The sequence below is a fragment of the Phyllobates terribilis genome, unplaced genomic scaffold (genome assembly GCF_046119375.1).
Source record: "Phyllobates terribilis strain yellow unplaced genomic scaffold, ASM4611937v1 Scaffold_12__6_contigs__length_324123572, whole genome shotgun sequence".
NCBI classification, from domain to species: Eukaryota; Metazoa; Chordata; class Amphibia; order Anura; family Dendrobatidae; genus Phyllobates; species Phyllobates terribilis.
Window position 1 is genome coordinate 196587750 of NW_027362772.1, and position 12829 is coordinate 196600578.

Below are 12829 nucleotides of genomic sequence, written 5' to 3' on the forward strand. Positions count from 1 at the left end.
CCATTAGACTCAGGATGATATCCAGATGAAAACGACAAATGAACTCCCAACCTGTCACAAAAGGCATGCCAAAAACGAGCCACGAACTGAGGTCCCCTATCAGAAACAATGTCAGTAGGAACACCATGTAGTCTGACAATCTTCTTGACAAAGGCCTTAGCGAGTGTCTTAGCGCAAGGCAGTTTGATGAAGGGAACCAAGTGACACATCTTGCTAAAACGGTCCACGACCACCCAGATGACCGTGAAACCTTCAGAGGGAGGAAGGTCAGTAATAAAGTCCATAGCCAGATGTGTCCAAGGTGCACTAGGAACCTCCAGAGGGAAAAGCAACCCCGTAGCAGGAGCATGCGAAGACTTGGATCTTGCACACACAGTACATTGGCGCACCCACTTAATGACTTCCTTCTGCCATCCAGGCCACCAAAAACTGCGACCCACAAGTCTCTTGGTCTCAGAAATTCCTGGATGACCTGCCAACCGAGACTCATGACACTCAAACAAATCTCTCCTAAAGGTCCTAGGCACAAACAACCTCCCATGGGGAGTGTTAGATGGGGCATTCTCCTGTGCTTTAAGAATCTCATCCTCCAAAACGGAGTCCAAAGCAGCAATCACAACACCTTCTTGTAAAATGGTCTCCTCCTCCTCCTCAACACCGACCATGGGAGAAAAGCTGCGAGACAAAGCATCCGCTTTAACATTCTTGGTACCCGGGATGTAAGTAACGGAAAAATTAAACCGCGAGAAAAAAAGTGCCCACCTAGCCTGACGGGCATTCAAGCGCTTGGCAGCATCAAGATAGATCAGATTTTTATGATCAGTGAAAACCTGAACGGGAAATTCAGCACCTTCCAAGAGGTGACGCCAGTGTTCAAATGCGAGTTTAATCGCCAGCAATTCCCAATTACCAATATCGTAATTAAGTTCAGTCTCGGAAAATTTTTTTGAAAAAAAAGGCACAGGGATGTACTCCATCCTTGTTTTCCTGAGACAACACCGCACAAACCCCCACCGAAGAAGCATCAACCTCAACCAAAAACGGCTTAGTCACATCAGGCTGCATAAGGATGGGAGCAGAGGTGAACCTCTCCTTTAGAAACACAAAAGCTTCAATGGCCTCAGAAGTCCACTGAACCGCATTAGCACCTTTCCTGGTGAGATCGGTCAGCGGTTTGACAATAATAGAAATTTTTTTTATGAATTTTCTGTAATAATTGGCGAAACCCAAAAACCTCTGTATCGATTTCAAACCAATAGGCCTAGGCCTATGCACAGCTTGAACTTTAACCGGGTCCATCTCAAAACCTTCACTGGAGATAATGTAGCCCAAAAAACTAATTCTCTGTACAGCGAACTCACATTTCTCCAGCTTAGCAAAAAGTGAATTGTCCATTAATAACTGTAATACCTCACGTACGCTCCGCCAATGAGACTCCAGATCCGGCGAATAAATCAAAATGTCATCCAAATACACAACCACATTTTTGCCGATTAAAGGTCTAAGTATGTCATTAATAAGATTCTGAAAAAATGCTGGAGCATTGGTGAGACCAAAAGGCATAACCAGATTCTCAAAATGACCCACAGGAGTGTTAAAAGCAGTCTTCCATTCATCACCCTCCTTCATGCGCAACAAATTGTATGCCCCCCGGAGATCAATTTTAGAGAACCACTTGGCCCCCACTAACTGGTTAAATAAATCGGGAATCAATGGCAGTGGGTAAGGATTGCGTACAGTAATTTTATTAATCTCACGAAAGTCCAGACAAGGACGTAAACCGCCATCTTTTTTTTTTTACAAAAAAAAAAACCAACAGCCACAGTAGACTTGGAAGGCCTAATATGACCAGCGGCCAAGCTTGTCTGTATGTATTCCTCCAAAGCCTTTCTCTCAGGAATAGTAAGATTAAATAAACGACTCTTAGGAAGAGTCGCTCCAGGGACAAATTCAATGGTACAATCATAGTCTCTATGGGGGGGCAAAACCTGCGACTCCTCCTCAGAAAAAACTCTCCAAAAATCCTGAATAGGTACAGGCAATTCCCCTCTATCCACAGCAGCAATGCGCCCGTTACAACACTTGTCATAACACTTAGGGCTCCAGGACTTAATTTCATTGGTAGACCAATCCAGCACAGGATTGTGCAATTTCAACCAGGGTAACCCCAATATTACTGGAGAAGGCAAATTATCCAATACCACCAAATCCAAATTCTCTTGATGAATACCATTAATAGTGAGGGGAAATTCACAGACCTTGTGAGTAACACTCTTCAAGGGAGAGCCATCGACAGAAACCACAGCAATAGGGGATGACAAAGTTTTAGGTTCTAATCTAAGTTTTTCCAAAAATCCCCCATCAATCACATTCAGAGTAGATCCACAATCCACAAATACCCGAAATTCAATTAATTCATCCTGAGCAGCAGTAGTGGCAGATAGGAATACCCCCTTAGAATTTATACAGGCAATACGGGCATGACTGACCATTTTTTTTTCTTTCTTCATACGAAGCACACAGCTCTTAATAAAATGACCAGAATTTCCGCAATAGAAACACAAGCCTTCAGAAAGTCGGCGGTCTTTTTCCTGAGAGCGGGGTGCCATCACCCCAATTTCCATCGGCTCTTCTTTGTCAGCACAGAACCTCTCAGAACTCGAAACTGACATAGCAGAGGATTTGCTCACATTAACCCTTTCACGCAGTCTCCTGTCCACCCGTATAGCTAATTGCATTGCCTCCTGCAAGTTTCCAGGTGTGGGATAAGCAATCAGTAAATCCTTTACCCTTTCACATAGCCCTGCAAGAAACAAGCTTTTCAAAGCAGAATCGTTCCACCCCACCTGGGCAGACCACCGACGGAAGTGAGAACAATATTTTTCCACATTACCTGATCCGTGCCTCAAACATCTTAATTCAGACTCAGCAGATGAGACACGATCAGGATCATCGTACAACAAACCCAAAGCAGAAAAAAAACTATCCACTGATCTAAAGCACGGATCACTAGGTTGGAGAGAGAAGGCCCATCCCTGAGGATCTTTGCGCAAAAGTGACATTATGAACCCTATGCGCTGTGATTCATCACCAGAGGATCCGGGTCTCAAACAAAAATATAATAGACAAGCATTTTTAAAAGAAAAAAAATCTTGTTGTTCACCAAAAAATAGATCAGGCAGACGTACCTTAGGTTCAACAAAATGCGCTCCAGAACAGCTACTCACGTGTTGTTGGAGCTTGGTCACCTCCAGAGAGAGTCGCTGCAAGCGTTGAGCCAAATCTTGCACTGAGACCATGATGGAAAACTGGAGGTCTTTCCTTAGAAACATTTTTTTTTTTTTTTTTTTTACTGGCTGGACTTACTGTTATGATCTGCTACAGAGACTAAGGAAAGGCAGGAGATCTGTCCCTACAATAGAACTAAACTAGATCCCTACGATGTAACGGGGAACCTGATCCTGCGATCAGACCCGCTAAAGTCCTCGGCTAGTCTGAACGCAGACCTATAGATGTGGGGGAGGGATCCCTACAAGATCTAGGGACTGGAATAAGTTGGACACCTCCTAGCAGAAATAGTAGCAGTCAAAGACAAACACACAACAAAACGCAAAGAGGTCATAAGACCTAGCAAAACTAACAGAGTACGGCAATAGAGCAACAAGCTAGCTCAACAGTAGTAAATACAAATGAAGTCCAGCAAAGCCAGAAGGGCGGAGCCGGATTAAATAGGCAAAATGGTCATGTGACCAGCAAACTAAAAAAAACCTAACAGGAGAGTTGTAACACCCGGCATAAGGGAGAGTACGGATGGTATTCCCTCCATGTGAAAAGGGTAGTGGAGGAGGAGGACATGCCTCTGCAGTCCAAGGCTGATGACCCGGCTGGGCCAGCCTATAGCAGACAGGTGTTTCCCAGGAGGGAGCACCACTACTGAACTCCCTGTTTAAAAGTTGAACTGGAAATAGTTACCCGGAAGGGTATTAAAAATAATGCAGAGTGTTTAAAAGTGTGTGTTTAAAGTTTTATAGTTACCTGGTCAAGAAAAAGACTGATAGGCTGTGGACAGTGAACAACCAAAAAAACTTTCCATTGTAAATAGTTTGCACTTCTTAAAGTGCTTCTTGTTGGTTTTATCAAGACCAAGGAACAAAAACCCATTTGGCGTGGTCCAACCACTGGATCACCTATGCCCTGCAGCCATGCCCAGGGCCTACGTTTTGGGTTTTCGGTGAGATGGACACCAGTTATGGATCTCACTGTAGTTTGCTGAAAATGTGTTTATTATGAAAACGTTTTATAAGTATGAAGAAGAATGTTATTGAAAATGCTTTTAGAATGTTTTATATGCTAATAAAAACCAGTAACATTTAAGAAAAGAGCCTCCCATAAAGGGAAGAAAAAGTTGTGCATTCTAAAAATTTTGTATGTCTAAAATATCTTGTTTTTACTCTGTTCCAGCCCGCGGACTCTCACTCTCGGGTAAGGAGGGAGCACTGCCCGGGGTGTGGGTGGAAGGGTGGAGGAGAGAAGGAAGGAGCGGGCCTAGACTGAGGCCCAGGAGGACAGACAGAGAGGACAGGAGCAGAGGGAAGGCTCCAGAGAAACAGAGGGGATCCCAGGGGCACGGAAAGTGCAGGAAGCCACCCATGTGCCTGAATCTACACGGACGTGGAGGGACCAGCCCCTAAACTAGTAGAGAACAACCAGGCTCAGCTAGATAACCGGAGGCTACTGTACTTTCAAGGTGCAGCTGCCCACTACCACAATTACATCGCCGAAAAGGTGGCCGCATAGGATTCAGGGGACTGCAGGTCACCCGACAAGGCCCGAGGCTACTGGCTTGGGACACTGATTGTGAGGCGCATAGCAGGAGGGTGAGAGCCAGCGCAGGAAGACGACTGAGGAAGGACCATAGAATGGGGTCCCGTTTAAGTACTCCTGAAATACCTGAGGAGAGCTGCTGTACCCCTTCCTTGGTGAACGCAGGATGACGTGGGTGGTTATAAGCTGGCAGTTGTAACCTGGAGCAGAGTGATAACTGTGAGTAAACCTTGAAGACTGCACCCCACAGTGTCCTGGAATTATTGCTGCGCCATCACCCCCTGCACTACACAGCACCAGTATCATCTACCTCATAACATCACCATTTCCTGCCCTGGGGCTTAGCTCTGCCTATGGAGAGCAGAACCAACTTTGCTGCATCACCATCAGCTCCAGAGGATCTGCACCGCAGCGCAGCGGCGGCCCCATATAGCCGCATAGCACAGGTGGCGTCACAAACATTATATAAAAAAAAAACTTTATTCCTTTTACTTTATTCCCCTTTAATTGACCGCCCTGGGTCACGGACCGAGTCACTGCCACTGTTACATTCCCCAGCATTGACCGGCCCGGCTACCGAGTACCCCACGGCCTAGGGGGCGCGTCACTAGCAATAGAAAAAGTATAACTGGTTGAGAATGGTCTATCATGTTCAACCTATGTAACACAAAGAGTTATAAAGAACTGGATACCAGCATCATTTGGAGTGTAGGAATTTACTGAGTACACCTTTATCTCATGGATTCTTCATAGCAATATCAGGAGCCGACTCTGTGGATCACATATACTGTACTTTCAGTAACAGAGATTGGTAATGAATTTGTAAGAAAAATGGATACTCGGTCCTATATAAAAGAATTATATACTCTTTGGTAATGGGTGTGATAATATCTGGGGCATGAAGAGGAGGTAAATGAGTCTCTTGCAGACAAAGCATATCAAGTTATAAAGGCTTTTTGCCTCTTACAGGGGACTCAAGCCCCCTTATTAGGAGTGAAAGCTTTACACATTGTTATGGGTCCTGGGGTATGTGACGAGATACAAAAAGGAGACCTTAATTATGTGGGCCCCCAATCTTTTGGCTGAACATATAACAAGGCCCAAATTACAATGCGCATTTATTGCTTAAATTTGAGAATTTACGAAAGCATTGGTCTACAATTGCTGAAATTCTAAGATGAAAAACTAAAATAAACCTCTAGGATATGACCCCATTTGGGAAAGGACACTCCTCAAGACATTTATCAAGTGGTATATGGAGCATTTTGACTTCAAAAGTATTGTACAGAAAAGTAATGTGCGACGAGGTAAAACATGAACATTTAGATTTCTGTTACTTATTTTTTAAAGCAATTGACACGTCAGTAAACGTGTCACTCACTTTATTCTGTGAGTCAGCACGATTGCTGCGATAATAACTTTATATTCTTAGGCATGTTTAAAGAGAACTTGCCAATTGATTCATGCTGCCCAAACCAAAGGCAACGTAAATCAGAGCCTGGATACATGGTTGTTTTCTCTGAATTGCCAGAACATTGCAGAGACAATCATAGTTTGAAGGACGGCTTCTCCCCGTATTGCTCCAGGTTACTGACAGGTCTCTCCCGATGCACACAGATGAGAGAAACCTGTCAATCACCTGGAGTGGTGGGGAGGAGGGGGGTAAAGCACTGGACTAGTCTCGTATATTCTCATTGTTCCTGTCCAGCTTTTCAAACTGTGGTTTTCTCTGAAACGCAAGAGCATTTAAAAAAAAAAAAGCATACCTGGCTGCAATCATGCAAAAATTTGGTATTTTTATGTATTTTTTATGACATTCATTGGACAAGTCAAGCAGCATGCTAATTTTATAGTTCGAGTCGTCAGACTCGGCAATGCCGAATATGTATACATTTTTTTTTAGCTTTTTAGTGTTTTCCCCAATAAAAAAGTCATTGAAAAGGCAAAAAGGCAATTTAAAGGAATTGCCTATTACTGTACAACAGCTTCATAATAGTTCTAGCATGCAAGACAAGAAAAACATGAAAAAACATACAGTGGGTACGGAAAGTATTCAGACCCCTTTACATTTTTCACTCTTTGTTTCATTGCAGCCATTTGGTAAATTCTAAATAGTTAAAAAAAAATTCTCATTAAAATTACACTCTGCACAACATGTTGACTGAAAAAAAAGAGAAATGTAGAAATTTTTGCAAATTTATTAAAAAAGAAAAACTTAAATTTCACCAAGTCATAAGTATTCAGACCCTTTGCTCAGACGCTCATATTTAAGTCACATGCTGTCCATTTCCTTGTGATCCTCCTTGAGATGGTTCTACTCCTTCATTGGAGTCCAGCTGTGTTTAATTAAACTGATAGAACTTGATTTGGAAAGGCACACACCTGTATATATAAGACCTCCCAGCTCACAGTGCATGTCAGACCAAATGAGAATCATGAGCTCAAAGGAACTGCCCAAGGAGCTCAGAGACAGAATAGTGGCAAGGCACAGATCTGGCCGAGGTTACAGAAGAATTTCTGCATTACTCAAGGTTCCTAAGAGCACAGTGGCTTCTATATTCCTTAAATGGAAGAAGTTTGGAACCACCAGAAGTCTTCCTAGACCTGGCCGTCCAGCCAAACTGAGCAATCGTGGGAGAAGAGCTATAGTGAGAGAGGTAAAGAAGAACCCCAAGATCACTGTGGCTGAGCTCCAGAGATGCAGTTGAGAGATAAGATTAAGTTCCACAAAGTCAACTATCACTGCAGCCCTCCACCAGTAGGGCCTTTATGGCAGAGTAGCCAGATGGAAGCCTCTCCTCAGTGCAAGACATATGAAAGCCCGCATAGAGTTTACTGAAAAACACATAAGGACTCCCAGACTATGAGAAATAAGATTCTCTGGTCTGATGAGACAAAGATAGAACTTTTTGGTGATAATTCTAAGTGGTATGTGTGGAGAAAACCAGGCACTGTTCAACACCTGCCAAATACAATCCCAACAATGAAACATGGTGGTGGCAGCATCATGCTATGTGGGTGTTTTTCAGCTGCAGGGACAGAACGACTGGTTTCAATTGAAGGAAACATGAATGCGGCCAAGTAGAGAGATATCCTGGATGGAAACCTCATCCAGAGTGTTCTGGACCTCAGACTTGGCCGAAGGTTCACCTTCCAACAAGACAATGACCCTAAGTACACAGCTAACACAGAGCCCTGACCTAAACCCAATTGAGCATCTCTGGAGAGACCTGAAAATGGCCGTCCACCAACGTTCTCCATCAAACATGACGGAACTGGAGAAGATCTGCAAGGAAGAATGGCAGAGGATCCCCAAATCCAGTTGTGAGAAACTTGTTGCATCATTGCCAAGAAGACTCATGGCTGTACCAGCTCAAAAGGGTGCTTCTACTCAATACTGAGCAAAGGGTCTGAATACTTATGACCATGTGATATTTCAGTTTTTCTTTTTTAATAAATTTGCAAAAATTTCTACATTTCTGTTTTTTTCAGTTAAGATGGGGTGCAGAGCGTACTTTAATGAGAAAAAAAATGAACTTTTTAGAATTTACCAAATGGCTGCAATGAAACAAAGAGTGAAAAATTTAAAGGGGTCTGAATACTTTCCGTACCCACTGTACTTCTCTATTAAAAATTGGTTGTCCAGTATTGAACAAACCCTTTTAGTATTTTTTTTTAGTTTTCTAAAACATTTTTTGTTATTTTTTTTTAAAGGTCATTGCTATAGCAAGCATCGGCACCCTGTGATCAAGTCACAAAGGGAGGGGTGGTAATGAGGGTACAGAGGTTGTCGACTCGCTCTGTCAGAAACTGAAAGGGAGTCTGTCATCCACAAAGTGCATTTTAAATGGGCTCTACAGTGCTGTACAGTTCTTAGCCCCTTTAACAGATCTACTAGCCTTGTACACGTTACTGGTTCAGAGCCTGAGAAAGTGAATTTTAAATCTATATGTAAATGAAAAGGCTTAGGTGCAGGCTTGGCATTGCCAAGAGTTTGGTGCACCGTTACACCTCCTCAGTTATACATTGGGAGCCTTCCTCCACTTCTAATTGACAGTGCTCACTTCCCAGAGTGAGCACTGTCTGGAATGTGGATGTTGTCAGTGTGTGCGCGGCCAGGTATGGGATCTTCCATGTCTCCTTTCTTCTGATTCCAGATGCACTAAGTGAGGGGAATGCGCCTGGCCACTGTGCACATGTGGCTGCTCATATGCTGGCGACATTAAGACAGTGCTTGCTCTGGGTAATGCTAGTATGGCTGTTAGAGGAGCGTAGTCCCCCACAACACTGTATAGCCAATTTAAAATGCATTTAGGGTGTGACGTGCTCCGTTTAAATGCTGCATAATTTGACTACAGCATTTAAGGGGTTAAACATCGAAGATCAAAGCCATTGCAGCAGGAGCCTGGCTGGATGCTACAGTTTGATCCAGATGCCAGAGGTGCCAGTTTCTGAGTCAGTGGCATCTTTACGTTATAAATGTACTGCCTGGAGTGCTATGCGTTTCCTACCCATGATATAAATGTACCGTATGTCATATGGCAGGAAGGTGCTAACGAAGCTTTGGATTGGTTTCAATTTGAAACATATAATACAAATGGTGCAGTTTTTTCAGTGTGGAAAACCTGAAAAAGTGCCCAATGCCGAAAAAAAAAATGTGCAAAAAATACATTGAAAAACATTCTGCCAGAAAAATCAACGTTAACAAAACGCAGTCTGAAAAACTCTAAGAAGGTTTCCACGTCCCTGGTTTTCCACGTACGAAAAATAATAAAATAAGGAAACCATAGTAGTAATTATATATATTAATACTTACCCATACTTTCTCTAGGGTCTTGCTATAATTTCTTCAAAGCTGTAACAGAAGAAAAAAAATCAACATTTAATATAGGACAAGATATGATGATTTCTGACAAGCGTACGTGGTTGGTGTCTGGCACATGGTAAATTGAAAAGACACAAAACATTACATCCAATAAATACATGAAAAGATTTGTGCATAAAATAAGATAAAATACATATAACATCAAAATAAAAATAAATATTTTAAATACTTTTGATATATGCATTTTATTTCTTCTATTTTATGCAAAAATCTTTTCATGTATTTATTGGATGTAATGTTTTGATAAACTCTTGAGTACTGACGCCTTCCATGGATAGCAGCATGGGAGGTATCCACAAATTCTTCCTTGTCTTCTTAAAACCCCAAAAAGTTATACCATTTTAGAAACCGCACCGCTCAAAATATTTAAAACTGCATGCAAACAGGAATTAATGCAAAGTGGAATGAAAAAATTACATTCTTTTAATTAAAATATTGCTTTAACCTCAAATCCTTCATTTTCACATGGAGTAATGAGTGAAAATATATTCAAAAATGAGTTACACAATTTCTCATGACTGCAACATTACTCAATAAGAGGCCAAAATTTACTATTTGGGCACACGGTAGGGCTCAAAAGGTAGGAGCACCATTTGACATCTGGAATACAATTTTGATTGGAATAGACTTTGGACGCCATGTCACATTTGGAGAGCTTCAAAAGTGCCAAAAAGAGCAGAAAACTCCCACAATTGACCGCATTTTGGGAAAACTGCTCTCCTCAAGGAATTACACTAGTCGTGTATCAACCCTTTTGGATCCACGGATGCTTCTCGAAAGTTTATAATATTGAGGTGTGAAAATGAAAAATTATGTTTTTTTTCCACAAGAATGTTGTTGTTTTAGTCTAAATTTTTTCCTTTTTTCACAAGGGCAGCAGATGAAAATGGACTAAAACTTGTAAAGGAATTTCTTCTGAATGCAGAAATATCCTATATGTGGTCAAAAACTACTGTGTTTATGTTTTGATATCATTTTGCATGCAAAATGATATTTTTATACAAGATGTTTTTCTATCACCATAGTGGTACCAATAGAAACTTCAGCTTACAAGGAAAAAACAAACAAACAAAAAAAAACAAACACACAAGCCCTCAAAATATCTTTATTGGCAAAAAAAAAAAAAAGATACGGTAAATGTTACTGGTCTCATAAAATAGTGACAAGCCCAACAATTTAATTGCAAATTTATGATTTTTTTGCTGAAAAAATAAACACTATACAAGCTAAGTTTGGTATTGCCTTAATCATACCGACAAAATTGTGTGGGTCTTTTTTGCTCTTTTTCCGCATTTGGATTTCTTTTTACATTTTCCAGTACATTGTATGGTATGAGTGGTGTCATTCAAAACTACAACTTGTCCTGCAAACAAGCATTACTTTGTCAATGGAAAAAAATAGTAAAATTGCCTGGTCAGAAGGGAAGGGTGAGGGGGGGGGGGGGGGAGAGTCTAAAAAGTTTACTACTTTGGGGGTCGGACCGCTGGCACCCCTACAGATGAGTTAACAGCTCTGGCTTCCACGGGATGCAGCTAGTATATGGAGCTGGAGCAGCATGCATTCATACATCACTTACAGCTGCGGCTTAGCTTCTATCCACTTTATTTCATAACATTTTTAAGAGGAGATATGTCATCTTTAAGTTGTGTAACCTTCCAAAACTCATTAAAAAGTTTTTCCATGTTTAAAATATTCATGATCCAAACTAAAGTAGCATAACTATAGGTGGCTGCAGGCAACCAGAACTTTTTATCATTTTCCTAAATGCCTATAATTTAAAGGGACACGCCCCTGGAAGAAGTGATTGAGCGAAACGGCGTCCGTCGGGTGTGGGGAGGACACCCTGGGCTTTCAGCACCTTTGTATCCATCTCTACACTAGGTAATTATGTTCTCCTTTTGGGTATTGCGCTCCTTAGCACACTCTGCTTTAGGATTTGATTTATAGCTACTCCTGCTTTCTTGATTCTTTTATCTATTGTTTGAGCAGTATTTTGATGCTTATTAATATGTAACTTTCTGATGCTCATATTTCCTTTGTCGCACTGGCGCTATATTTAGATTAGCATCCTTCAAGTTCGCAACCCCTTTTTTGGAGACCTAGTATGTTGAGGTGAATCACATTACCTACCAGCATTTATTTATTAATTTTTGTGCTGTGAATAGACCTTGTTTGTGGTTTCCATTCCCCCTTTGTTTTGGAGGTTTTCCTTGTCTATTTTATGTATTATTTTATTTAATTTTGAATAAAGTTGTCTAATTTTAGATTATCCTTGTCAGTATTTCTTTTTGTCTGGCGGTCTATAGCCGCTACAGACTTTTTTGTGGCCTATAATTTAAAGCACTGTATAAAGCCTTGGTTGATAAATAAAAATAAATTGAAAAATGAATCAGCACAGAATTTTGGACCTATAAAGAGGAAAAAGAAAAATCAACTTATTTCTCATTCCTTTTGACTTGCATATTGTGGTCATAGGTCAAGGTTTTTCTTAAAAAAGGATAACTCAGCATCAGATCTGCATGGGTTTGACACCCAGCACACCAATTGATAAGTTTTAAAGAGGACCCGTCAAGAAAATTTACAAAACCAAAAATTTTTTTTTTTTTTTTTTTTTTAACGGACCACATCACATTTGAAGTGACTTTGAGGGGCCTATATGACAGAAAATACCCAAAGGTAACACCATTTTAAAAACTGCACACCTCAGAGCTCAAAACCACATTTAAGAAGTTTATTAACCATTCAGGTGCTTCAGGGGGATTAAAGCAATGTGGAAGAACAAAATGAAAATTTTACTTTTTACCACAAAATATTGATTTAGCCACAAATTACCGTATGTTCACAATGGTAAAATGAGAAAATTGGTCTGTATAGTTTGCTATGCAATTTCTCCTGTGTACACAGATATGCCATATGTGGTGGAAAACTATTGTTTGGGGGCATGGCAGGCCTCGGAAGGAGCACTATTTGACTTTTGGAACATAAAATTTACTGGAATCGATAGCAGATGCCAAGTTGTATTTGTAGAGCCCCTGATGTGCCTAAACAGTGGAAACCCCCCAAAAGTGACCCCATTTTGAAAACTACCACACTCAAGGAACCTATCTAGAGATGTGGTAA

General features: G+C 41.2%; 1 protein-coding gene across 1 annotated transcript in view; it reads right to left on the reverse strand.

Annotated features, from left to right (window-relative positions):
- LOC141172400 (sacsin-like) overlaps positions 1–12829 on the reverse strand; it is a 140387-nt gene that overhangs the window by 84519 nt on the left and 43039 nt on the right. Inside the window, exon 3 of the mRNA XM_073656557.1 lies at positions 9641–9679. Coding sequence (XP_073512658.1) covers positions 9641–9644 — 4 coding nt within the window. The 5' untranslated portion in view covers positions 9645–9679. The remainder of the gene's footprint in view (positions 1–9640; positions 9680–12829) is intronic.